Below are 27,372 nucleotides of genomic sequence, written 5' to 3'. Positions count from 1 at the left end.
AAGCAGTCTGACCACTGTTAAGTGTTTTGAAGTCCCCCAAAAAGAAATTAGTGACCTTAAATTTCTAACCTATTTATGTCCATTCAGGCTCTCCTAATTTTACATATACAATATGATTTTTATGAAGTTGTAATCAGTGTATACATACCATCCTGTGACCTGCTTTTCTCAGTTACTAATACTTTATGTAAGTATTTCTGATATCTACATGTGTCAGTTATTCCTATGATATTTCATTGTGTCACTAGACTATAGTTGGCTTAATGGTAGGGCAGCAGCAAGCCATGTTCCCAAGAGCAGGTCTGTGAATGTTTTTCTTTATTTTCGAGCACAGAGATGTTTCTTCATGTTAATTCTCAGTCCATACTTCTAAAGAATGCTTTGTTTTCTCCATTTCTTCTACATTTTGACTTTTATACACCATTTCAAGACATAATGCTAGCTGTCAGACATATTCTTTACCTTCGTTCTCTTCCCTCACAGTCAAAGGCCTGTCGCCTGGCTGCATTCTGTGAGTCCTTCTGAGGCTAGCATCTGTTGCTTTTGTCATACTTAATGATTTCCAACTTTGTCTAATTTGGATTATGATTTTACTCACCCTTTCATTTTTACATTTTGTATTCATCTTAATTAAAAAAGGGAGGGTGCCACGCAACAAGATAATTAAACACTTGCACAAATACCGTTGTATCGATTACTACAGTGATGGTGCCTGAGACTGGTTGTCAAAAGCACCACCATCTGACAGCTAGAAATGTTCTCTAGTAGATTAAGTGCTGGAGAGGTGATGTAGGGGTGTTTGTTGTACAAAATTTGGAACTGTGAATGTCAAAGACTACCTGAATTTAATGTTTTTTTAAAAATAGAAATACTTAAGATTGTCCTTGATTTATGGCTCTTTAGTAGGTGATTTTAATAGGTTTCTTGCTTGCTTCCCTCCCACTGAATTTTCTGCAGACTTGCCCACACCTCAACTTAAATGGGTTTGCTTTCACTCATTTCTGGAAAGTTGGGTTCAAATTATGGTGAAAAAATACTTTTTACTTTCCATGACATAAGCCTAACTGCATTAATTTTCTACAGCATTTTCCTACGTAGAGCTGTTGCATTCTGACCGGGAACACTGGGATCACTGTCATCATGCCAACAGTGGTGGTGATGGATGTGTCCCTTTCCATGACCCGGCCTGTGTCCATCGAGGGGTCTGAAGAATATCAGCGCAAGCACCTCGCAGCCCATGGTTTGACGATGCTGTTTGAACACATGGCCACAAATTACAAGCTTGAGTTTACAGCCCTGGTGGTTTTTTCATCACTCTGGGAGCTGATGGTCCCCTTCACTAGAGATTATAACACTCTACAGGTACAAAAAAGAATGAGTTATTGTATGTACAAGGTCCAGATTTATAGGGAGCAAAAATGTTACCATATTGAACTGAATATTTAGAACTTGGAATTATTTCACAAGTCTATGGGTGTGATATCTGAGTATAACTATAAAACAAGGATTCACAGCCAGTAGGTTTTATGCCTTTGGTAGAGCTATGAATTAGAGATGTGGGTTGTTGCCCTATTTCTTCTCTTGGTTTTCTGGCATTCTCTCTGGAGATAGTGCCCTGTTCCCTCAAGTTCAGGATCTTTAGGTTCAACACTTTACTTCTTTTCCCATGAAACTTGAAGAGATGAAAAATAGCCCTTCCTCATAATAACTTTTATTTTTCAGTAATTCAAATTCTATTACCTCTCCAACAAATAGCCTCCAATTTATAGATGCCAAGAAATTATAATTTTTTAACCTCGATTGAGAGGTGTTATCTTCCAAAGGCATTGTCTATGACATACTTGAGAACTTACTTTCTGAGAGCATCTCTAAATCATTAGTATTTCCAACAGTGCCTAGCACAGTGTCTTATCCATAGTGAGCAGTCAATAAGTTGACAACAAGTGACATTAAATTGAATAGTTTAATAATTGCTAGGCAGTTTAGAAATCCAGGATCAATGTAGTTTCGTTTTTAAGATATAAGTAGTACAGTTTTGTTAAATCATTCTTTTTATTATCTCACTTTTTTAAAATGACTGAAAAGCTTTTTTTTTTAATTGCACTGGATTTCTTACAAGTGAGTAAACTAAGGATTTTGGATGTTCGGCAGTTCTGAAATTTAGAGAATTGTTATATAAGTGGTGCATAGTAATTGTTAATACCAGGAGGCCTGAAGTCAGGCCAGCTGGATTCAAATCTAAATCCTGCCGCCTCTGGGGATGAGAGCTGGGAAGGTTACCTAATTATTCTCTACCTTAGTTTCCTCATTTTAAAAATAGGTTAATAATAAAGATGGAGGTGTAGATACACTTTGCCTCCTCGCACAACCAAAAAAGGACAACAACAAAGTTAAAACCAAAAAACAATGAGAACTGCCAGAAAATCAAACTGTATGAATTCCGACAACCAAGGAGTTAAAGAAGAAACATTCATCCAGACTGGTGGAAGGGGTGAAGACAGGCAGCTGGGCAGAGAGGACACAGTAGTTGGAGGACGGGTCAGTCCCACATTCGAGTGCAGATAAGCCAGGAGGAACAACTAGGGAGCAAGACAGACCCGCAACCCAGGGCTCCAGTGCAGGAAAATGAAGCCTCAAAACCTCTGCCTAAAAAAAACCTGTGGGGGTTGGGCAGCAGGAGAAACTCCCAGCCTCACAGGAGAGTTCATTGGAGAGACCCACAGGGTCCTAGAATGTACACAAACCCACCCATCCTGGAATCAGCACCAGAAGGGCCCAATTTGCTTGTGGGTAGCAGGGGAAGTGACTGAAAGCCTGCTGAGAGCCAAGCAAGCAACATTCTTCCCTCTCTGACCCCTCCCCCACATACAGCACCAGTGACTATATGAGTTGCCCCGCTCTGGCAAATTCCTAAGGCTCTGCCCCTTATAGCATTACAGGTGCATCGAGACAAAAACAAATGGCCCAAATGAAAGAACAGATCAAAGCTCCAGAAAAAATACAACTAAGAGATGAAAAGATAGCCAGCCTATCAGATGCAGAGTTCAGAACACTGGTAATCATGATCACAGAAATGATAGAATGCAGATGCAAAATAGAGGAAGAAGTGAAGGCTATGCAAAGTGAAATAAAGAAAAATATACAGGGAACCAATGGTGAAGGAATGGAAACCAGGACTCAAGTGATTTGGAACAGAAGGAAGAAATAAACATTCAAGCAGAACAGAATGAAGAAACAAGAATTCAAAAAAATGAGGTGAGGCTTAGAAACCTCTGGGACAACTTTAAACATTCCAACATCCAAATCATAGGGGTGCCAGAAGGAGAAGAGGAAAATTAAGAAATTGAAAACTTATTTAAAAAAAACAATGAAGGAGAACTCCAATCTGGCAAAGGAAATAGACTTCCAGGAAGTCCAGGAAGCTCAGAGAGTCCCAAAGAAATCAAACCCAAGGAAGCACACACCAAGGCACATCATAATCACATTACCCAAGATTAAAGATTAGGAGAGAATCTTAAAAGCAGGAAGAGGAAAGGAGATAGTTACCTACCAAGGAGCTCCCTTAAGACTATCAGCTGATTTGTCAAGAGAAACCTTCAGGCAAGAAGGGGCTGGAAAGTATTTGAAGTCATGAAAAGCAAGAACCTATATCCAAGATGACTCTATCCAGCAAAGCTGTCATTTAGAATGGGAGAAAGATAAAGTGCTTCCCAGAAAAAGGAAAGTTAAAGGAGTTCATCATCACCAAGCCCTTATTATATGAAATGTTAAAAGGACTTATCCAAGAAAAAGAAGATCAAAACTATGAACAATAAAATGACAACAAACTTAAAACTACCAACAACTAAACCTAAAAAAACAAAGACAAAAACAACATGCTAAGCAAACAACTGGAACAGGAACAGAATCACAGAAAAGGAGATCACATGGAGGGTTATGGGGGAACAGGGTATGGAGAATGGGGGAAAAGTTACAGGTAATAAGAAGCATAGTTGGTAGGTACAAAATAGACAGGGGGAGGTTCAGAATAGTGTAGGAAATAAAGAGGCCAGAGAACTTTTACATATGACCTATGAACATGAACTAATGCTGGTGGGAGGGAGGGTGCAGGGAAAAGAGGGATAAAGTGGAGAAAGAAATGGGACAACTGTAATAGCATAATCGATAAAATATACTTAAAAAATAAAAGTAAAAGTAGGTTAATGACGTATGGGGTGTTGTGATGATGAGCTGAATGTGAAGTACCTACAGTGGTGTTTAGGACATAGTTAGTCCTCCATAAATTTTGGCATTTTTGTGCTGTATTTAAAAGTGCTTAATTTTGATTATTTCCTTCAAGGCCTACTTATAAACATAAGAACTTGATGAGCTGTTCACTCTCAACTGATCAGAGGACAGAGTAAGGGGGAGCTCTTTTAATGATCCTTTATAGCTAAAGAAGTCTGTTTTACTGTTTTTAGGAATGTATGCTTTGGGACTCTCAGTAACAATGTCCCCTGTGTAACATTCATGCTTTTAACAGTTTATGTTGTTTTCTAATAAATTAAAATGAACAATTTTATCTTTTATTCAATTAGGAAGCACTAAGTAATATGGATGATTATGATAAAACCTGCTTGGAGTCTGCATTAGCTGGTGTTTGCAACATCGTTCAGCAAGAATGGGGTGGTGCAATTCCTTGCCAGGTAATTATGAATTCCTTTGCATTGCCCTAACTTAAAACCGCTAACCACTGAGGTGCTTCAATTTTCTTCAAGCTCTAACACAGCATGCATTATCATTTCTACAAACTATGTTATACACTCTTGGTATCTTTTAAAAAGAAGTCACTAAATCAACACTAATTACTCAGAAAGCAGCACAATTATGCCTGAAGGAAAGCGTCCTCCTAATAAATTGACTGCTCGCAAACTAGCATTATTTTTATAAAATACAAAGGGCTCACAGTGGAATTTTACAATACTCCCTAGGAGTGATTTTAATTTTTTGAATGATAGAATTGTAAACATCAGACAACGTAGTCTGTCTTTGCTATCTCAGTGTAGCTCAGTGTAGCATTTATTTAGCAAACTTTTAACCGTCTCAACTATCTAAGTTATCTAAAAAGCAAGGGGTATGAATGTCATAAAATCAGCTGCTCTTTGCTTAGAGTCCACAGTATGTCCACATTAGCATCAGATCAGAGCAGAGTCATAGCTGAAAAAGAGAATTGGAAGTTTGTTATACACAGATGCTTTAAGAAGTGGTAGCATATTTTAAGAACAAAAAAGGTTGTTAAAAGGAAAATCATCATATTGTAGTCTACAACAGAAGTCAGCAAACTTTCTGTTTTAGGCTTTGCGTCTGTGGCAACTCCTCAACTTTGCCGTCACAGCATGAAAGCAGCCGTAGATAACAAGTAAATACACGGGCATGGCTGTGTTCCAGGAACACTTTTTTTACAAAAACAGGCAGTAGCATTGTGGCATTACTGGTATTTGTGCCTGGGCTAGGGAAGGGTAGGGGCTGACTCAAAGGAAGGATCAGGAAACTTGGGAAGTGATGGAACTGGTCTTTCTCTTCATTGCAGACATGGTTATATCACTGAAAGCAGTTTTCAGGTCTCAAGAACTATATACTAAAAAGGGCAAATTTTATTGCAAGTAAATTACATTTCAACAAACCCAACTTTTTAAAAGTTGTGTTTTCTTACTGTACAACCACCCTATTTTATAGAAAATGAATTGAGAGTTAATGAAGATTCTGAACTCCTACCAAAAGGTTAAATCAGATCACTTTAATGGGTACTTGCTAAAAAAAAAGCCAGTAAATGCTTTTGATTAATTTCTTTGCAGAAATAAAAATATTTGGCACCTTGCTTCATAAACACTATTTGGTAAATCCAGGCACACAGAATATCTAATTTCATGACAGTATAGTAAATAAATGAAGTTTTGTTGCCAATAACCTCTGAACTGGAAACTAGCAAGTAGCACAATTTCATTTGCTATTTCTTCAGTAGTTTTATTTTAAGTTAAATGTATTGGGGTATCATTGGTAAATAAAATTATATGGGTTTCAAGTGCACAATTCTGTGATACCTCATCTGTAAATTGCATTGTGGGCCCACCACCCAAAGTTAAATCTTCTATCACCATAGTCTTCAGAGTTTTAGAGATGAAAAACTTCTGCCTTTCCATGGTTTTTCCGCCCTTACCAAAAGGCAGAATCCGAATTGGGGTGTGTTGTGCCCTGCGGGAAAGGGGCTGGGCCTGCATCTACTTGGATGACTGACTTGATGACTTTTGGGGTGAATAGTCCAAACACTGGACTATAGGTGGAAGTGATTAATGATTATTTTTATAATCAATTACTGTCAAACATTTGTTTTAATGTGGAATTTTTTAAGTGTATTTTCTTGATTATGCTATTACAGTTGTCCCAATTTTTCCCCCTTTGCATCCCTCTGCTTGGTACCCCTCTTCTCTCAAGCAATCCACCCCCCTTAGTTCATGTCCATGGGTCATGCATATAAGTTCTTTGGCTTCTCCATTTCCTATACTGTTCCTAACATCCCTCTGTCTATTTTCTACCTACCAGGTTTGCTTCTTAATCCCTGTATCTTTTCCCCCATTCTCTTCCCTTTCCCTCCCCACTGATAACCCTCCAAATGATCTCCATACCTATGATTCTGTTCTTGTTCTGGTTGTTTGCTTAGTTTGTTTTTGTTTTTTTAGATTCAGTTGTTGGTAGTTGTAAGTTTGTTGTCATTTTAATGTTCATAGTTTTGATCTTTTTTTCTTAAATAGGTCCCTTTAACATTTCATAGAAGAAGGGCTTGGTGATGAGGAACTCCTTTAGCTTTACCTTGTCTGGGAAGCACTTTTTCTGCCCTTCCATTCTAAATGATAGCTTTGCTGGATAGAGGGATCTTGGTTGTAGGTCCTTGTTTTTCATCCATTTGAATACTTGTCAGTCCCTTTTGCCTACAAAGTTTCTTTTGAGAAATCAGTTGATAGTCTCATGGGAACTCCTTTGTAGATAACTCTCTGCTTTTCTCTTGCTGCTTTTAAGAATCTCTCTTTATCTTCAACCTTTGGCATTTAATTATGGTGTTCTTGGTGTGGTCCTCTTTGGGTCCAACTTGTATGGGACTTTGTACTTCCTGGACTTGTATGTCTATTTCCTTTGCCAAATTAGGGAAGTTTTCCTTCATTATTTCATATAAGTTTTCAATTTCTTGCTCTTCCTCTTCTCTTTCTGGCATCCCTATGAGTCGGATGTCAGCACTTTTGGAGATGTCCCAGAGTCTCCTTATACACTCCTCGTTTTTTTGAATTCTTGTTTCTTCATTCTGTACTGGTTCACTATTCCTTATGTTCCAAATTGTTGATTTGAACCCTGGCTTCCTTCCTTTCACTGTTGGTTTCCTGTGGATTTTTCTTTATTTCATTAGTGTAGCCTTCATTTCTTCCTCTATGCATTTGCTGTAGTCGGTGAGATCTCTGAGCATCCTTACCACCAGTGTTTTGAACTCTTCATCTGATGGATTGGCTATCTGCATTTTGTTTAGTTCTTTTTCTGGGGTTTTGTTCTGTTCTTTCATTTGAGCCATGTTTCTTTGTCTCTTGAATTCGGGAGCCTCCCTGTGTTTGTTTCTGTGTTTTAGGTAAAGCTGCTATGACTCCCTGTCTTGGTGCATCTGCTACGTTGCGTGGAGCAAAGCCTTAGGTAATCACCAGGGTGAGGCAACCTGCTTCACCACTTTGTGGCTCTGTATGTGGGAGGTTGGAGAGGGGACAGTGCCACTGCCTGGCTGCTGGAGACTTACTTGGCACTCACTCCATTTCCAGTCACTTCACCCACTTCCCAGATGTGGGTGGCGCCCCTCTAGCTGTTGCCCTGGTAGCAGTTCCCAGGGTGGGTGGGTTCAAATCTGTTCTAGGCCTGTATGGGCCTTTTAAATGGACTCTCCTGAGAGACCATTGATTTCTTCTACTATCCCAACGCCCACTTGTTTCTATAGCCAGAAGTGTGACACTTTATTTTCCAAGCACTGGAACCCTGGGCTGTGTGGTGTGGCCTGGGCTTGGGATCGCTCACCAGGTATCTCTCCTGATTTTTATCCATCACACACAAAGGTGGGACCACCCTTTCTGCTGGCCGCTGCCATGCCGCATCCTCTCCCCACTGCCCCTGCCCTGGCTCCCCATCTCCACCCCTCCTACCCATCCAAAGGAATATGGCTTCTTTAAATCCTTGGTTGTTGGACTTTCATACAGTTTGATTTTCTGGCAGTTCTGGGTGTTTTTTTGTTTTGAGGGTCATTGTGATCCTTCTTATGGTCATGCAAGGAGGCAAAGTGTGTCTATCTATACCTCCATCTTGACCAGAAGTCTAATGTAGAATGTTTGAATCTACCCTGTGAGACAGCTGGACTATGTCTTTATTATTTGAGTAAAATCTTTCTCATTTTGACATTACATGAAATATTTCATTATCTTATGGTATCTGAAGAAGCTAGTGGCAGAAGTAAATCATTATATAGCAATTATTGGTACCTAGAAGAGGAAATTACCTTGTAGTCAATTGACTATTTTCCCAAATGATGACATTGCGCCAGGGGACCTCTATTAAGCATTCTTGGATTTTAGAAGTAGGTGCCAATCTTGATATTTCACACAGTGCAACCACCTAATACTGCCTTACTGGCCTGTTACTGTCAAGTTACCTGGATAGGCTAGGGAAAGCCACAATAATCCTCCCCTGGAATGCTTGGAAAAGTCTGCCCCCTGCAGGATTGTTTTGAAACAGTGAAGAAAAGGAAAATGATTGGTAATTGTGGTCTATTGTTAGAATATTTTGAAGGCTTTTTCAAATTACAGGTTGATTAAGAATGCATTTTAAAGGTCTTGTGCAAATGTAATTAAATGGCATTTATAAATATATTTGTAAAGCAGTAGTCATTCCAGTTGACCAGGGGCAGAGTTTGTCATCTTTGAAAATAAAGTGCCAAGGTTCAGATTTCTGTGCTGGCACTTTCTAGGGACACGTAAGATCGGCCCCTGTGCTATTTTCACATTGGTTCCTGAGGTTGCCGCCTCCTTATCTAAGAGATAGGAGTCTAGTTTTAATACAATTAACTTAAGAATTAGTTACAAATATTTTTGTCCTTTTTTTAAGTGTTCATTGGTAGGTGTATTTTAAAGGTTTAATTAGATAAAATTCAGTAAATGGATAGATCTTAAGTACAGAGCTCACTGAGTGTTGACAGGGCATACACCTGTGCAACCACTGCCCCAGTTAGGACACAGAGCATTGCCATTACCCCGAAAAGGTTCCTGCGTCCTTTTTGGTCAGTATCCCCCATGCCCACAGCCTCTGTTTGGTTTGTCTTAGCCTTGTTTTACCTGTTCTAGAACTTCATGTCAATAGAATTATACAATGTGCCTGTCATCTTTCACTGGACAGAATGTTTTGAGATGTATTCACATTGTCGATTGTATCTCTGCAGAAGTAGGTTTTGGGGTGTAAATGCAACTAGGGAGAAATGGAGAAATGAAATTGCTCGGTGAGACTGCTTTAAATGACTGTGTTATTTTACATAGAAACCTTCCCTCCCTTTTTTCAAACAGGTTGTTCTGGTGACCGATGGCTGTCTTGGCATTGGTAGAGGGTCACTGAGGCATTCCCTAGCTACTCACAGTCAACGGAGTGAGAGCAACAGGTTCCCACTACCTTTTCCTTTCCCATCTAAGTTGTACATCATGTGCATGGCCAATTTGGAGGAGGTAATGCTTTTTAGTAAGTTCTTTTTAGTTTGGTTAGATACATTTTAGGACTTTATTTTTTAGTGTGTATATTGCATAAGTGTAGTATTGCAGATACTATGACATTGACATTGAGTGCACTGGTTTCAGCTGAGGCTGGTCACTAATTATCTTTGAAAAGACTCTAGAGCTCAAATGCTCTTTGAACGTTCAAAGTATTGCCCAATTTGGGAAATGTAGCTAGAGTTGTTATTCATCTTACTTCCCAAAGAGTGTTCAGATGCTGAAATGTTCTTTTTGGTTTTGGATATTTCCCTCATAGGAAGTCCAATCCACCAGAAATGTTGACAGAAGTGTGCTTTGATTTTTTGGTAAAGTAACATTACTCTGATGCATGTTTTATTAAATTCTACTTCCTGGTTTTCCCATTTACTCAGGAAAGTTATTTAACCTAATCTTCATCTCAGCTTGTTTGTTTTTTTATCTGTAAAATGTAGATAATAATGGTACTTACCAAAAGATATTAGAAACACTTTGGAGGAAAGATACTGTGCAAATACCAACTATGGTCACCTCTGAGAATATTTGCAAAATGACATCCAAGTGAAATAGCTCTACTGGTATCATTTTACATGACATTTCCTCTTTGGTAACCGTGAATCAAAATTGTTAATAGTGATTTTCCTTCTCACTTTGTTAAAAAATCATCTTTGTTATACTTGTTACCTATGTTATTGCAATAGGCGTGACTTTCATGTGCTGATGAGAATCTGGCGTTTCGTGCCACTTTAAACGAGTCCTTGGTTTTGCTTTGCAGCTTCAAAGCACTGATTCCTTGGATTGCCTTGAACGTCTCATAGATTTAAACAATGGTGAGGGGCAGATTTTCACTATTGATGGCCCCCTGTGCTTGAAAAATGTACAGTCTATGTTTGGGTGAGTATGTACTTTGGGTGAGCCTTTTTTGCCTTCTTACATACAATCCATTATAATTTGATATCCAGCAATAATATGTATTTTACTATTTCTAATTGTGTCATTTAATTTTCCCCAAGTTTCAGATTTTTCAGCTAAAACACTTGGTAGTAGTGATTTTAAAAAGTTCATTCCTTTTAAGTATGAGTAAGTCTATAATGCCCATAGATACTGACTTCCCTGCAGTGACTCAGCAGTTTCAAAGGTTAACTTGCTTTTGGGCTTTTCAGAACTGAAATTGCCTCACCAAAATGTCAGATTTTGTTGTATTTCAAAGCAGTCACATTGTTTTGGAATCAATTCAAAAGGAAAAAAACTTAGCATCTTGTATTACTTGAAAAATATTATATGTACGTTACTCTTCCTATAACAGTGAATCTTCACATTCTAGGAAGCTGATAGATCTGGCATATACGCCTTTCCATGCTGTTCTCAAGTGCGGCCACTTGACTGCTGACGTGCAGGTCTTCCCCAGGCCAGAACCTTTTGTCATAGATGAGGAGATCGACCCGATCCCTAAAGTTATTAACACAGGTAACTCTTCTGAAAACTTCCTGTTATCCTGGCTTTCTCCTGACTTCTGACTCTTATTCCTCTCTATCCAGGAGAGTTGAAGAGAAATGTAAATTCTGATACCAGGGTACCATTGTCATCAGTTACACACTTCAGACAGAAGGACACCTTGCCTAAGGGGTGGCAGATAAGGGGTCCTGCGTGATGATGGTGAGGTCATGAACTAACCTCCAACCCTAGATAATTACAACCACAAATCACTGGAGTTGGAAATCATGGCCATATTCACTAGCATTGAAATCCTTGCAGTAATTAAGGTTGATTTGCATTGTAACTGAGGTCAGATATGAAGGGCTGGCTTCTAGACTTGGCTGAGTGACTCTTCCTGCATGATCCTGGACAAGCCATGTCCTCTAGTTCTTTTTTTAAAATATATTTTATTGCTTATGCTATTACAGTTGTCCCATTTCCCCCCTTCACGCCCCTCCACACTCTCTCCCACCCACATTCCCCCCCTTTAGTTCATGTCCATGTGTCATAAGTTCTTTAGCTTCTACATTTCCCATACTATTCTTGCCCTCCCCCTATCTGTTTTCTACCTACCATCTATGCTACTTATTCTCTGTACCTTTTCCCCCTCTCTTCCCCTCCCACTCTGCTGTTGCTAACCCTCCATGTGATCTCCATTTCTATGGTTCTGTTCCTGTTCTAGTTGATTGCTTAGTTTGTTTTTTTGTTTTAGGTGTGATTATTAATAATTGTGAGTTTGCTGTCATTTTACTATACATGTTTTTTTATCTTCTTTTTCTTATCTTCTTTTTCTTAGTAAGTCCCTTTAACATTTCATAAAATAAGGGCTTGGTGATGAACTCTTTTAACTTGACCTTATCTGGGAAGCACTTTATCTGCTCTTCCATTCTAAATGAAAGCTTGCTGGATAGAGCAATCTTGGATGTAGGTCCTTGCCTTTCATGACTTGGAATACTTCTTTCCAGCCCCTTTTTGCTTGCAAGGTCTCTTTTGAGAAATCAGCTGACAGCCTGATGGGAACTCCTTTGGAGGTGACTGTCTCCTTATCTCTTGGTACTTCTAAGATTCTCTCCTTCATTTTTACCTTGGCTAATGTAATTATGATGTGCCTTGGTTTGTTCCTGCTTGGGTCCAACTGCTTTGGGACTCTCTGAGCTTCCTGGATTTCCTGAAAATCTATTTCCTTTGCCAGATTGGGGAAATTCTCCTTTATTATTTGTTCAAATAACTTTTCCACTTGCTCTTTCTCTTCCCCTTCTGGTACCCCTATAATTTGGATGTTGGAACATTTAAAGATGTCCTGGAGGTTCATAAGCTTCTCCTCATTTTTTTGAATTCTTATTTCTCTCTTCTTTTCTGTTTGGTTGTTTCTTTCTTCCTTCTGGTCCACTTTATTAATTTGAGTCCCAGTTTCCTTCCCATCACTATTGGTTCCCTGCGCATTTTCCTTTATTTCACTTATCGTAGTCTTCATTTGTTCATCTAATTTGCAACCAAATTCAACCAATTCTGTGAGCGTCCTGATCACCAGTGCTTTGAACTGTGCATCTGACAGGTTGGTTTGCTTGGTCGCTTAGTTGTATTTGCTGTGGAGCTGTGATCTGCTCTTCCATTTGGGCCATTTTGTTTTGTTTTGTCTTGTGGTGCCTGTTTCATGTGAGGGGTGGAGCCTTAGTTGTTCACCAGGTGGGGCAACCCAATCGCTGGGTTGTGACGTTGTATGTGGGGGCAGGGTCCAAGAGGGAACTATGGCGCTTGCTCCTCTCTCCGTTGGATTCCAGTCCCCTCTGCCACTTCCCCCAAGCCAGTCGGGCCCTTCTGGTGCTGATTCCCATGTGGATGGGCCTGTGCACGCTCCAGGACCCCATGGGTCTCCCCAGTGCACTCTCCTGTGAGGCTGGGAGTCTCTCCCGGAACCTCAACCCCCACAGGTGTTTTCAGTCAGTGACTCGAGGTTCTATTTTCTGGCACTGGGACCCTGGGCTGCACGGTTCATCCCACTGCCCAATTTCGCCTGGTCTGTCTGTGCACGAATGCGGGATCACCTGGTCAGGCGCCCTGTGCACAGTGTCTCGCTTCACAGTCACCTGTGTGCCCAGGATTTGCCTGCTGTGGTCTCGCACTCAGGATACTTTACGTGCTCAGGATGCTTTATGCGTCCAGTACCACCACTTTTGTGTCTCGACCCCTGTCCACAAAGCTGCCCGACTCCTCCCTACCTACCAGTCTGGATGAATGTATATATTTTAACTCCTTGATTGTCCAACTTCCATACAGTTCAATTTTCTGTCAGATCTGGTTGTTATCTCGTTTCTAACTTGTTGCTGACCTTATTTTGGTTGTGTGAGGAGGCACAGTGTGTCTACCTGCGCCTCCATCTTGGCTGAAAGACATCCTCTAGTTCTTATTGGCTAGGAGAGTGGAATCTCTAGGTGAGTGATGGCCTGTAAAGTCTCAGCTCTGATTTACTGTACCCCTCTAACCCTGCTGCTTATATTATAACTAAAAGTGGTGTGCCACTGCCTTTACTTGGTTCATATTCCCGGTGCTGTGCTTAGCTAAGATTGGCAAAGGGAAGAGTCAAAAGTAACAAGGAACAGTGGGGAGAAGAGTTGTTCTCTGTCGGAAAGTGACTCCTTGAGTTGTGGGTACACATTAAACCATCACTGTGTCAGTCACCCTTGCACCCTCAGTGCCCAGCATGCTGTCTGATGCTCAGCAGATGTTGACTAGTTAATCATCCAATCAACAGATGATTAAAATTCAGTGCACAGTAAATGTTCATTTCATTCTTGGGTGTACAGTTTTTAGGAGTCTTAGAGAGAAGGGGCAAGCACAGCCTTTTGATATTTTTGTGCCTTTAGCTCCTGGCTGTGTGGAAGTAGGGCATCTCTCTATTTCACAGAGCCTAGGCAGAAGCGCATTAAACTATGTCAGATCTTTTGGTGTCTTCAAACCAATTAGAGTCCACTTCCCTCCCATCCTTTTTTGACGAGTAATTTTGAATACATCTTTTCATTTCTAGGAAAACTTTTTTCTTTTAGTCCAAGATCTCTGTTATAGCTTATATTTAAACCATTTTCTACTCAAATGAAAAATATATAGCTGCTTATGCTGATTCACTTGTTACTCAGCTAAAGAAGGTAATGAAGGCAAACTCCAGAGAAGCAGATTTGCTGATGTCTTAGAAGTATCATGAACTTACCATGAGCTTGATTTTTTAAGGCTTTTATTTAAATTATATTTTACTGATTATGCTATTACAGTTGTCCCAATTTTTCCCTCTTTGCCCCCCACCACCTCTCAACCTCACTTCCTCAGGCAATCCCCCCACCCTTGTTCATGTCCATGGGTCATGCGTGTAAGTTCTTTGGCTGCTCCTTTTCCTAAGCTGTACTTTACATCCCCATGGCTATTCTGTAACTATTTGTACTTTCTTAATCCCCTCACCTCTCACCCGTTCTTCCATATCCACCCTCCCATCTCCTTTTTAACTTTTGGCATTTTAATTATGATGTGTCTTGGAGTGGGCCTCTTTGCATCCATCTTGTTTGTGACTCTGTGCTTCCTGGACTTGCACGTCTAGTTCCTTCACCAAATTAGGGAAGTTTTCTTTCATTATTTTTTCAAATAGAGTTCTAATTTCTTACTTTTTCTCTTCACCTTCTGGCACCCCTATAATGTGAATGTTGGATTGCTTAAAGTTGTCCCACAGGCTGCTTACACTATCCTTGCTTTTTTTGGATTCTCTTTTCTTCTTGTTCTGATTGGTTGGTTTTTGCTTCCTTATGTTCCAAGTCATTGATTTGATTCTCAGCTTCATCCACTCTACCGTTGCTTCCCTGTAAATTATTCTTTACTTCAATTAGTGTATCCTTCATTTCTGACTGGATCTGTCTTTATTCTGTTAGAGTCTCCACTAAGTTCCTTGAGCATCCTTATAACCAGTGTTTTGAATTCTGCATCTGAGAGATTGCTTATCTCCATTTCATTTAGCTCCTTTTCTAGAGTTTTGATCTTCTCTTTCCTTTGGGCCATGTTTCTTTGTGTCCTCATTTTAGCAGCCTCCCTGTGTTTGTTTCTATGTATTAGGTAGAGCTGCTTTGACTCTGCATCTTGGTAGCGTGGCCTAAGGTAGAAGGTGTCCTGTAGGGTCCAGTGGCACAACCTCCCTTCGATTACTGAGGTATACCCTTAGTATGCCCTCCTCTTGTAGTTGAGCCTTGGTTGCTGTTGGCAGATCAATGGGAAGGATTTACCCAGGCCAGTCAGCTGCAAGGATTGGCTGTGACCACTGACCACCAACCTCCACCCTCCATGGAGGATCAGCTGTGCAGGGGCAGGGTGGTGGTGCCATGAGCTTTATTTTTTTTTAATTCCTTTGAAAATATGAGTGTGTATATATGCCTAGAAGACTGAAAAGCAATTCAATAAAATATTAATAGAAGTTTCCTTTGATGCTAAGCAACGAGTGCCTTTATTTTTCTTCTTTACAATTTTTAGTGCTTTCCAAGCTTTTATACTATTTCCTTTTTTCAATTTTTTAAATTATTATTTTAGAGAGAGAAAGGAAGGGAGAGAGAGAAAAAAAACATCTGTTTGTTGTTCTATTTATTTATGCATTCACTGGTTGCCTCTTGTATGTGTCCTGACTAGGGATCGAACCCACAACCTTGACATGTTGGAACAATGCTCCAACCAGCTGAGCTCCTGAACTAGGGTGCTTTTATACTATTTATATAATCAGAAAAAAAAAACTTTCAAAAAGTTCCTTGGGTTACTTTTATTTTAGGTTTTACTTATTTTAGGGTTACTTATTTTATGTCTCCAGAAAATACTTTGGGTCTTTAATAGGCCTCTATAAAAAAAGAAATCATTGTCATATTTAGACTGCTACCTTGGTTTTGTGGAGAAAGTATTTTTTTTTCTTGGAATAGCTTTACCCTGCAAGGATGGTTGCTTGGAATGGTTGTGGAAATGTTTGGCTACAATGCCCCCTGGTGGCTTGAACAATCCTGATGATACAGAGGGATTTGACCTTTAAGCTTTTGCCTTAGCTGGGGATCTAGCCTCATAAAAATAAAAGTTTAGCTGATTTGTCATATAACTTAAATTCACTAAATAAAGACCATTATTCTTATTTTCTGAGCTACTTAAATGAAAATTTATTAGAGATATCCAAAAAAACTTCTAATAATCTTCCTAGTCATCATATTTGAATTCCCTACCTAAATTAAATATTGTGTTTATGAAATTTAGTGCATAGAAGATAGCGTACTTTCCTGTAGAACTAATTAATTCTATGTTTATTCCTTCTTTTCAGATTTGGAAATAGTGGGATTTATTGATATAGCTGATATTTCAAGCCCCCCTGTTCTGTCCAGACATCTCGTCCTACCTATAGCACTTAACAAAGGTGAGTTCTCTTCCTCTTCAGTGATACATATGAAGTATCTTAAGTTTATCTTACTAACTAAAGTTATTCTTTTGCCCTGGCTTGGCGACTTTGTTGGAATGTCATCCCATGCACCAAAAAGGTTGCAGATTCAATCCCCCATCAGGGCACATATCTAAGTTACAGGTTCAGTCCCCGGTCAGGGCATGTACAGGAGGCAGCTGATCAATGTTTCTCTCTCAGATCGAAGTTTCTCTCTCTCACCTCCACTTTTTCTCTCTGTAAAATCAATAAAAAACATATCCTGGAGTGAGGATTAAAATAATAATATATTAAAGTTATTTTTTTAAGTATTTTATTTATATTTACCGAGAGGGGAAGGGAAGGAGAAAGAGAGGGAGAGAAACATCAATGTGTGGTTGCCTCTTGTGCGCCCTCTACTGGGGATCTGGCCTGCAACCCAGGCACGTGCCCTGACTGGGAATTGAAACCATTACCCTTTGGTTCATAGGCTAATGCGCACAATCCACTGAGCCACACTAGCCAGGGCTTAAAGTTACTTTTAAATGTTAAATAATACAGTAGCACATTTTGCAGAATTTGAGGGGAAGGAATAGTTACTGAATTGGATTGAATTTTTAAAATGGAATGTACCTAATATACTAGAAAACTGTTTCTGCGGCTTTACATTGTGGAACGCATATTGACACATATGTATATTTTGTTAATTTGCAGTGGAAGTCCTCTTTAGAGATGAGAATGCTTTGTCACTAATCCAGGGCTCTGCCTTTCCTGGTAGGAACATGGTGAGCAAGCCAGTTAATCTCAGAGGTTGCCTGATAAATGTGGGGTCAAGTATAGCTTCATAAGGGGAGAAACAACATCTGTTCTCTACCAGTGCCTAGCACATAGTAGATTCACAGTAAAAACTGTTGAATAGATGGAAGAATCCAGCCCCTTGTGAGGCTTCATTACTGAGAATAAAGCTCTCCAGGAACTGTAAAGTCATGAACCCAAATTCAGTTTCTCTCTGGAGAATGTTAGTCTCTAGCACCTTAAACTTCTTTTCTCTGTTCTAGGGTGACCATCTACTTTATATTCACCAGCTTTCTGTAAGAAGTGTATATAGTCAATCAGGTTTCTACACACTGAGTCAGATCACATTCCATTTATGCTGGTTATCTCAGCTGTAGAATTGGGCGTCCCATAACCCTCCATCACACATTCACAGACAGAATCTTGATATGTGCCCACAGGTGACATATTGTGATTATCGTTTATAATTGACCTTCTTACTTTGTTATTCTTGATGTTAATGTTGATAACCAGGTTTCCCTTATTGCTGAGGTCTTGGGGGGAGGGGAATTCTGCATGCCTATATAAATTGCCAAGAAAGAAAGTGGACAAAATGAAGAGTTTGGGTAGGGGAATGGTGGAAAGAAAAGTGTGGGAAGGCAGAATTGGGCTATGTTTTAAGGGCTGTTGAATGTCAAGCTAAACTGGGCAAATCCTTCCTATTGGATTAGAAAGTCTTTGAATGAGATTGAGCAGACAGTTCTAGAGGGAAGTTAGTTGTAGGAAGATTCATTTATCAGCAGAGTGTATGAGAGAACCTGGACTTGGAGACTCAGATCAAGGAATTTATGCCCTGGCTATTGTAGTCAGTGGTTGAGTACTGGCCTGTGAATCAAAGGATTGCTTGTTTGATCCCCAGTCTAAGGCACATGAGAGGCAACCACACATTGATGTTTCTCTCCCTGTCTTTCTCCCTCCCTTCCCCTCTCTAAAAAATAAATAAATAAAATCTTTAAAAAATAAAATAAATTTATGAAGTAACACTGCTCACCTTTGGGGGGCACCCATCTGCGTCCTGGCTGAGGCTTTCAGTTAAGAATACTCTCGACTCTGAATCTGTGGCTCTGTTTGGATGGCACTTGAAAGCCCCAGAGAACACCTAGCTGAGAATCCCAGTAGAAACTGGAAAGCTGATTTTTTAAATGTAGCAGTTTCACTAAAATACAATTCACATACCATGCACTTCACCCATTTAAAGTATATAGTTCATGCCCCAGCTGGTGTGGCTCAGGGGACTGAGTGCCAGCCTGTGAACCTGAAGGTTGTGGGTTCAATTCCCAATCGGGGTACATACCTGGGTTACAGGCCAGGTCCGCGGTTGGTGGCATTCGAGAGGCACCAGTCGATGTATCTATCACACATTGATGTTTCTTTCCCTCTCTTTCTCCCTCTCTTCCCCTCTCTCTAAAAATAAATAAATAAAATCTTTAAAAAAACAAAGTATACAATTCAGTAAATTTTCGTATATTTACAAAGTTGTGCAACCATCACCACAGTCCATTTTAGAATCAGAATTTTAAAACCCCTAGCCCTTCATCTCCCTCCTTCCCAGGTGACCACTAATGTCCTCTCTGTGTCCATAGATGTGGCTCTTCTGGATGTTTCATATCAATGGAATTCATATAACATGTGAAAACTGATTTTTATATGGACATAGGAAAACCAGAATATGTGTTTTTCCTACTTGTTATGTATTCCTTTTATAACTCCATATCCTTTCCTTCAAAGGCTAGAAACAGCCAGCAATATCATGGGGATTTGGGGGTTTTGTAGCAAATCTCAACCTGACCTGTTTTCTCTTCTTTTCACAGAAGGTGATGAGGTGGGTACTGGCATAACTGATGATAATGAAGATGAAAATTCAGCCAATCAGATTGCAGGGAAAATACCCAACTTTTGTGTCCTGCTCCATGGCAGCCTAAAAGTGGAAGGCATGGTAGCGATAGTTCAGCTAGGGTAAGGAATTTTGTTTACCTTTGGTTGAGTGAAAGGGAGAATGAATTTACAAAATGAAGTATTTTCCAGACTTTTCTGAAAGAAATAGGAAGGTCCTTGTCATTCTTCCTTTCTCCCTGGCATACCCTTCCCACCTGCCATCACCTTCTAAACTGCTCTTCAAATCATCCCCTAGAATAAGTAAAAAATGAACCTTTTAACTATATTGGTTTTAGATTATATCCTAAGTTTTCCTCTTTTCTTCCTAGGAAACCTAGATTTAGTTATAGCAATGCTGCTAACTTGCTGTAGAATCTTATGCAGTATTCACAAACTTGGCTATAAAATGAGGAGGTAGAAATAAATGAAAAAAGATGCTGATAAAATTGATTGAACATTTTACCATATAACAAGCATTCCTCCAGGCGCTTTAAATATATTAACTTAATCCCTCGAAAACACTGTACAGGAGGTATTGATATTCCCCATTCTATAGGTGAGAAACTGAGGCTTAGAGAGGTAAAGGAACTAGCTCAAGGTCACACAGCGAGTAACTGACAGCACCAAGATTCTTACCTATGCATTCTGGCTCCAGAGCCCAAGCTCATAACCACTCTGCTGTATTCTTTGCCTATGGGGGAAGCCCTTCTGGCTTCCACATTCACTGCAGTCTTGAAATGTGCAAGACTACCTGCTTTACTTTCTATAACACCTGTTGTTAGAAAACAAGAGGGGACTCAACATTTTCTGGCCATTACCTGGGGTAGACTGGTATAAGATATCAAGAGGTTAGGAGTAATCAGAGGAAGCATGGCTCAATTTCTGCTTGAGTTAAAATCAGCTGGTCTAAAAAGAGGAGTGCAGTTTTTGTTCAGGTATCAGTTTGGTGCATTTCTTGGTACCCAAGCCACTTGTACTGGTTCTAAATATGAGAACTACCTGGGGCCCTTTGAAAAGTAGGAGCAGAGCTAGGTGATGGCTTTGTGCCCTTTGTTACGAGGTCTTCTCTGTGTTGGTGCTGCTGTGAATGACTCAGGCAGGCAGCTGGAAAGACCTACAGATCGCAGCCCTTACTCCTCACCACTCCCTGCAGCTACCTCCCCCTTTGTGATTTTTTTCTCCTTTAAGATTGCTTTTGAGTGCCATGCCTACATAATTGAATAAAATACCTGTCCCAGAGGAATGGTAATATTAGGGGGCAGCAGTATGCACTTTCAGGTTTAGGATTTGGCTTTAGTAAAAGTAAAGTACCTAATTTCAGAGCTGAAACCCCTGTTGCTCAAGAGAAAAACACAGGTTAGACTTATTTAACGTGATGGTCACAGGCTTGATATTCTTCTGATCTTCCATCTTCTCTCCGTCTAGTCCTGAGTGGCATGGAATGCTCTACTCCCAAGCTGACAGCAAGAAGAAATCAAACCTCATGATGTCTCTCTTTGAGCCTGGCCCAGAACCTCTCCCATGGCTAGGGAAAATGGCACAGCTGGGTCCTATTTCAGGTATAACCCAGATCAGATTTTTTTTATCTTGACTTTGTCTTCTCTCTGCTGTCCTGAGCTCTGACTGTGTAGTCAGAGAGCTGCGTGATCTCCCTTATGGGTGTGCTGTGGTCTCTGATGCTGGATGGAGAGCCCTAGAGAGTTTGATGTTTAGACTTGTAACTGTAGCTCAGGGGAGACCAACATTTCGGTTGCTTTAAATATGTATAAATGCTCTAACTGCTTAATAGTGAAAAGCGACTCTCCATACACTTATTTTTCCTTAATGTAAATTTTCCTTAGTGTAATTTTCAACCCAGGTAATTCCCAGTTACTCCTAGACAATTTAACCCTCTTCCGTCTTGAAAGTGTTTGTTCTTGGCTTTCCTGACATTGATTCTCCGGTACTTCACCTTTTTTTGTTGGCAACTTTTCTTTTCCTCGTTGTCTTTTCTTCTTTCCTCATGACTCCCCCAGATCTGTAACTCTGGTCCTGTGAGGTTGCTCCCTGGAATTGCATATTGCATTTCCACTTCCCCATTGAACCTCGCCACTGGATATGCTGCCACAGTCCCACACTTAAGATGTTTGTTATAGGAACCATTGTCTCACCCCGTGCCTTTTAACCTGTTCCTTCTGATTTTCCTACTCCTGATGGAGGCCTTTGTACTCCTAGGTACACAGGTTCCAACTGTAGAGTCATCATTGACTCATCTGGGTCCATTTCAGTTACAGGAACATCTGTCTACCACCTATTTTGTGCCAGGTCTAGGAGATACAAGAGTTAGCAGTAGTTGCTATAGGGCTAGTGGAAAATCGAATAATCAGCACAGACCAACACAAGGTCCGAGCTGGCCTGCAGGAGAGGGTGATCACCTCTGCTGGAGGACTCAGGAAAATCTTCACAGAGGACAGGTACCCTAGCCGACTTTTAAAGGAAGACAGAGGAATTTGGTGAGCCAATGAAGGACAAATGTGCACATGCAGAAAAGCAAGGAGCCCTGGAGCACATGGTGTAAGAGTGGAGGTTGGAGGGCCAGCTCGTAGGTTCCAGGTTGGTGGTGGCTGGAGCGGGGGAGGCCTCTTCTGACATGTGAAGAGCCAAGACTTTGTTCTGCAGATACTGGGAAGCCACTGAAGGAGAGTGATAGTTCCTTCTGGCTGTAACGAGAACAGTTGAGATACCAGTTTAGAGACTCTGTGTTCTAGGGGCTGGTGCCCCCCTGGTGTGGTGCGGTATGACTGAGCTCCAAGTGAGTGGTAATAAGTTTGCATTTAGAAAGATAGCGGTGGGTTGTGGGCTTGAAAAGGGAAAGGCACCCTGCAGTCCGAAGGTGACTCTGCTGGTGTCGTCTGGAGATGTGAAGGTGAGAGCCAGAATAAGGGGCAGTGGCTGGGGACAGAGGACAGGATCCGTGTGAAACATGTTTACGAGGTAGAATAAAGGGAAGAGAAGAACTGAGAATGATCCCAGGTGTCTGACCTGGGCTGCAGGGTGGAAGGTGGTGCTGTTAATGAAAACAGAACAGAGGAGGAAGGGTAGATTTGGAAGAGCATCTTTTGTGCATGCTGAGTTTATACCTATGAGATGTAGGGGGAGGTGCCTGGACACAATTCCTACATGAGTCTGGAGTTCAGGAGAGAGGGCAGAATTCATTATAAGCCTATTGCTGATAGTTAAAATGGTGAGAATGAAGGAGATTACTTAGGGAAATTTGAGTTTTTGTGTACAAAAATGTGTACATGGAAAACCTGTGTAAAAATTCTGTTTCCTGGACCCCACCTACAGAGATTCTGATTCAGTAGGGCTGGATTCAGGCCCAGAAACTTGAAGTTTTACCATTGCCTGCATGATTATAATCCAGGTGATCCATACCACACTTTAAGAGCCCTAGCTAGGGAGAGCCCTAGCTTTCCCTAGGAAATTACACAGATTAAGAAAAAAAAAGAAAGACAAGGACCAAACCCCTAGGAAGGACCAACTACTGGGGACGATGCAAAGGGCACTAGTAAAGGAGATTGAGAAGCAATAGGCAGATATGAAAGAGGGAAAGTGTCAACAGAAGAGACGTTGCAAAAGCCAAGAGCGTAAAGAGACTCAAGAAGAAAGTACAGTGTCTCATACACAAGCGCATGCATGTCAGTTAAGGTCTGAGGATCAAGGCCTTTTGCCTTGAAGCCCAGAGAAGATTCTGACTGAATATAAGCCTTAGAAGCTAGGCCGAGGTTCAGCAAACTTGCTCAGAAAAAGGACTAGATAGTAAATATTTAGGCTTTGCAGACCACACGGCCTCTGTCGTAACTACTGAACTCTGCCATCATAGCACAATATGTAAATAAATGATAGTGACTGTTACAAAAACTTTTATTTATGGTCATCAAAACTTGAATTCATATCATTTTCATGTATATTTCATGAAATATACACGAAATATCAAAATATCTTTTGATATTTTTCCCAATCATTTAAAAATACAAAAACCATTCTTTAAGCCAAAAACGGGCAATAGGCCATAGTTTGCCAACTGGTGAGCTAGGATCCAGGGGCTGGGGTTTTCATGGTCCCACCAGGACAAGAGACATGACTTTGGTTCCAAACAAGACAAAGAACTGACATCTGTGAGGAAAGCAGACAATGTAGAAAGTCTACCCCCTCCATGAGAGGATGACAAAAATTCTGCCCATTTTTTCCTACCGACTTTTCTAGGAATGAAGAAATGTAAGCGTCTCCTATGAGAAACTGAAGCCCAGGTCCTGCACCATGCAGACTGACACTGCTCGCTCTGGAGTGGGCGCCTCTAACACCACTGCTTCAGAACACAAACCTGGTTCTGAAGCTGCGACACCCTCAGGGCCTCCTCCAGAAGCTGATGTGGTGGCTCTGTGGGAACACCTTACAGCCCAGGGCAAAGGACTTCTCCAGAAAAAACAAATCCCCCCTGAAGATGAGTTCATGATCTAAAAAAGTTTCCAAATCATGGGAGGGTTTTAGCTCCTTTGTAGGAACACCAACAGAAGGATGAGTGCCTTGAGAACTTAATCAGAAAGGGACTGTGGAATGAGTGTTTTAAAGATTGAAGAGTCAGGAAGGGCTAGGAACCAAAAGGAAAGAAGAGGACACCATGTACCCAGAGTCATTTGATCTTGGCAGTTAGGAGATTATTGGTGGCTTCATAAAAGTAGCTTCCGTAGATGATTGTCCAGGACATAGGCTGAGGAATGAATTAAGTAGGAGGAAATGAAGAGGACGGTTTGGCCACCAGAAGGAGAGAAATTAGGCATTAATTGAAGGAGAACAGGATGGCAGAGGAAGTAGGTGTGCATGTGTGAGGATGGAAGGGTTCCTCACCTCCTTCCTCTGGTCTCTGTGTGGCATTCTCACGTTCACTGTCCATTTTCACGCTTACTGCTCTTGCCTTGTTACAGCCTTCCTTACCTTTCACTTAGATCAGAGGTCAGCTGAGCCTGGCCTGTAGGTCAGAATGGCCCCCTGCCTGTCATGCAGATAAAGTGTTATTACACAGGCTCACTCATTCATTTTCATGTGGTCTGTGGCCGCTCTCCAGCTCCAGTGGAAAGGTGAGTAGTTATAATGATGCCACATCACCCACAGAGCCTAAAATACTTACAGTCAGGCCCTTTACAGAAGAAGTTTGGCCACCCCTGACCTAGACTGTTGTGATAGTTTTCACCACAGATGCCAGTCCGTAATCGAAGTTAGGAGCATTCAAATTTCTTTCTGAGCTGGCTTCCAACCTATCAGTGTTTGACTTGTTGTAGGCACTCTTCATTAAGATTGAACTGCTGTTTGTTCTGTCTTATATTTATGTTTTTCTTCCCCTCCCTGTAGGTCTGTTTTTCTTTTCAATGAAGGTAATAAGAGCTCACTTTTTCTATTGTTGTTCAATTCCAGTTGTCTCCATATTTTCCCCATTACTCTCGTCTGCCCTGCCCACCCTCTTCCACATTCAGTCTCTGCCAAGTGATTTTTTTAGTTTAAAAAGTTTATTAAAGGTGTTGCCTTGAGTGTTACCTCAAGCTTTCCCCTTTTTTGGTTTCTGATCAATCTCAGTTAGAGCAGTAGCAATCACTAGGTTCAGTATAGTTCCGTATGCTAGCCCAGATGTCATGCATTCAAACGTGTTATTTTGCAGTTACTGATTTTTAAAGAGTGTGGATCTGCTATCTTATTAAGGATGCTATTGTCAAGTTCCTTCTTGAAAAATATACCAGAATTTTTGGTAAAAAAAACTTTATGTTTTTCATGTCTTTTTATATAGATATTCTTTGCAGCATATCTGCAAAGAAGACGAATTTTACAAAGTGATGGAAAGAGATGGTAGCTTGGAAAATAGTACTTCTGTCTAAAGTCATTTTACCTCAAGTGCCTAATTTAAAAATTAGAGTTCTCATTTGCTTTAGCAAGTATACTTTTTTAAACAAGTTTCTGAGTCTTTTTTTCTCAGAGCAATCTGTTAAAAAGTTCTGCTTCCAGTGTTTCAAATACGTTATATCAGTTCATTTGGGTAAGAAAAACTAATTTCTCTAGCATACATGTTAGTATTTGTCTAGAGTTGGAAAATATTTCAGGGAAAGGTCCGTTTTGACCTTGAGCAGCACCCAAAGCCCCGTCACTGAGTCGGGTGTCAGGCTGCAGTAGAGGTGCTGGGTCCCCACCCACGGTCTCGAGGAGCACAGTTGTCATCTTATGGCAGCTTTCGGAGAGTCTCGCTCTCAGAATTCTCCTTTACTCTCTGTCTCTCCATACGTACCTATGCTTACTGGAGTGCGCACATGCACTTCCAGGTGATCGTAATCTGAGTCTGCTGTCAGAGCTTCTTACTGAGTGGAGGTTGTGCTGGGCACAGGGGAGTGAGTTGCCTCCCTGAACCTCACAGTCGTCGTATGAGACCAGGGTGTCCTTACGGTGACAAAGTAATGACTAAAAAAAAAAAAAAAAACCTGCCTGAGAGGGCTGTTGAGAGACTTTATTGAGGGAATAAGTATAACGTGCCTGACACGGGAGACGCATCATAATGGTAGAACCTGCTGTTTCTGTTGATCAAAGCAAAGCGTGCAACACTGCTGTTTTCACCTGTCCCTCCGAATCCTGACTCTGTTCCTGGAGACAGCCACTTTCAGCTTTTGTTTCTTTTGTATTTACTTACATTTCTAAGTAACTGTACAGCTGTTTCTTGACTTTTCATTTCAAATGCTGTTTTTTAACTTAAGGATTACTACTTAGCTTTCTTACTACCATTTTTACCCACCTACCACCAAAAAGCACATTTTTTCCTTCTATCCTCTCAGTGTGGTTGTAGCGCTCTTTTTGGTTAAATCAGTACTGTCCTTGTAAGATAATGTAAATGTTATTTACAACCAAGCCATGTGGTATACCAGTTACATTTCTTTTGTTTTGCAACTCTTTGTCCCTGTCCCAGTTGTTACTTTTTAAAATTAGTTTCTTTCTTTCTTTCTAATAGGAAAGATAAATGTATTCTAACCTCAATTAGAAAGAAGGCCGTATTGGGAAGACACTGAGGTTCCTCTGAGACTTTTAGGAAAGAGCTGGGCGGCCAGGCTGGCAGAGCCCACAGCAGACGAGTGTGGCCCTCCTCTCGGGCTGCCTCCCTACCTCCTCTGCTCTCTCTTCTTTTTTCTTTGCTGTTTTCTGTGTACCTATCACTAATTTCCACCTAACTAAGATACATTCTTCAGGGATTTTGTCAGTTTCTTTTTTTTTTTTTTTTTTCCTTAAAGTCACCTTTCTTCTTCTTGTCTCATAAAACAGACTGGTTATTGTGTCAGCCCATTGCCTAGTTGTCATTCTGTGTCTTCCCTTCACATCTCTCCTGTGGCTCTCCTGATTCATGAATCGTCCTGAGAAAAGGGTGCCTGGGAAGTGAGTGTTTGAAATCTCGAGTATTTGGAAATGTCCATGTTTCATCCCTGACACGTGATTGACAGTTTGGTCCGATATGGAGTTCTAGGTTGGGAATCGTTCTTCCCCGGAGTGTGGAAGCATTGCTCTGTTGTCTTTTCTGGCTTCCGGCGCTGCCCCTGGGAGGCAGTGTCATGCTGACTCCTGGGCGTTGACCTGACCTGTATTTCCTCTGCGCTCCTTGGGGCTCTTCTTTGTGTCCCCGCTGTTCTGGACTGTGAGCATGACGTACCTACCTATCCATCTCTTCGTCCACTGCGATGGGCACTCAGGGGGCCCTCCCATCTGGCAATTCCTGCTCTTCAGTCTTGGGGGTATGAATTGTGCCTTCAAATTTCCCCTCTCTGTACTCTCTGCTCTTCCTTTCCAGGACATATATTTATGATTTGTGTTTGTGTGTATGTGTGAATCTTATCTATTCCTCCCCCTTTTTCTATTGTTTTCTTTTTATTCTACCTTCTGGGAAGTATTTTCAACTTTTATCTTACAACTGTTTATTTT

At 40.8% G+C, this 27,372-nt stretch overlaps 1 protein-coding gene across 1 annotated transcript in view; it reads left to right on the top strand.

Annotated features, from left to right (window-relative positions):
- Window positions 1-27,372, top strand: part of INTS14 (integrator complex subunit 14) — a 37,514-nt gene that overhangs the window by 3,069 nt on the left and 7,073 nt on the right. The window contains exons 2-9 of the mRNA XM_045822864.1: window positions 1,084-1,362; window positions 4,578-4,685; window positions 9,615-9,770; window positions 10,567-10,685; window positions 11,116-11,258; window positions 16,591-16,683; window positions 19,329-19,473; window positions 20,818-20,951. Of these exons, the coding sequence (XP_045678820.1) occupies window positions 1,141-1,362; window positions 4,578-4,685; window positions 9,615-9,770; window positions 10,567-10,685; window positions 11,116-11,258; window positions 16,591-16,683; window positions 19,329-19,473; window positions 20,818-20,951 (1,120 nt within the window). The 5' untranslated portion in view covers window positions 1,084-1,140. The remainder of the gene's footprint in view (window positions 1-1,083; window positions 1,363-4,577; window positions 4,686-9,614; window positions 9,771-10,566; window positions 10,686-11,115; window positions 11,259-16,590; window positions 16,684-19,328; window positions 19,474-20,817; window positions 20,952-27,372) is intronic.

The sequence above is a fragment of the Phyllostomus hastatus genome, unplaced genomic scaffold (assembly GCF_019186645.2).
Source record: "Phyllostomus hastatus isolate PE091 unplaced genomic scaffold, TTU_PhHast_1.1 phas_scaffold_501, whole genome shotgun sequence".
In the NCBI taxonomy this organism is placed as follows: domain Eukaryota; kingdom Metazoa; phylum Chordata; class Mammalia; order Chiroptera; family Phyllostomidae; genus Phyllostomus; species Phyllostomus hastatus.
This window is presented reverse-complemented; position numbering and strand designations above follow the sequence as displayed.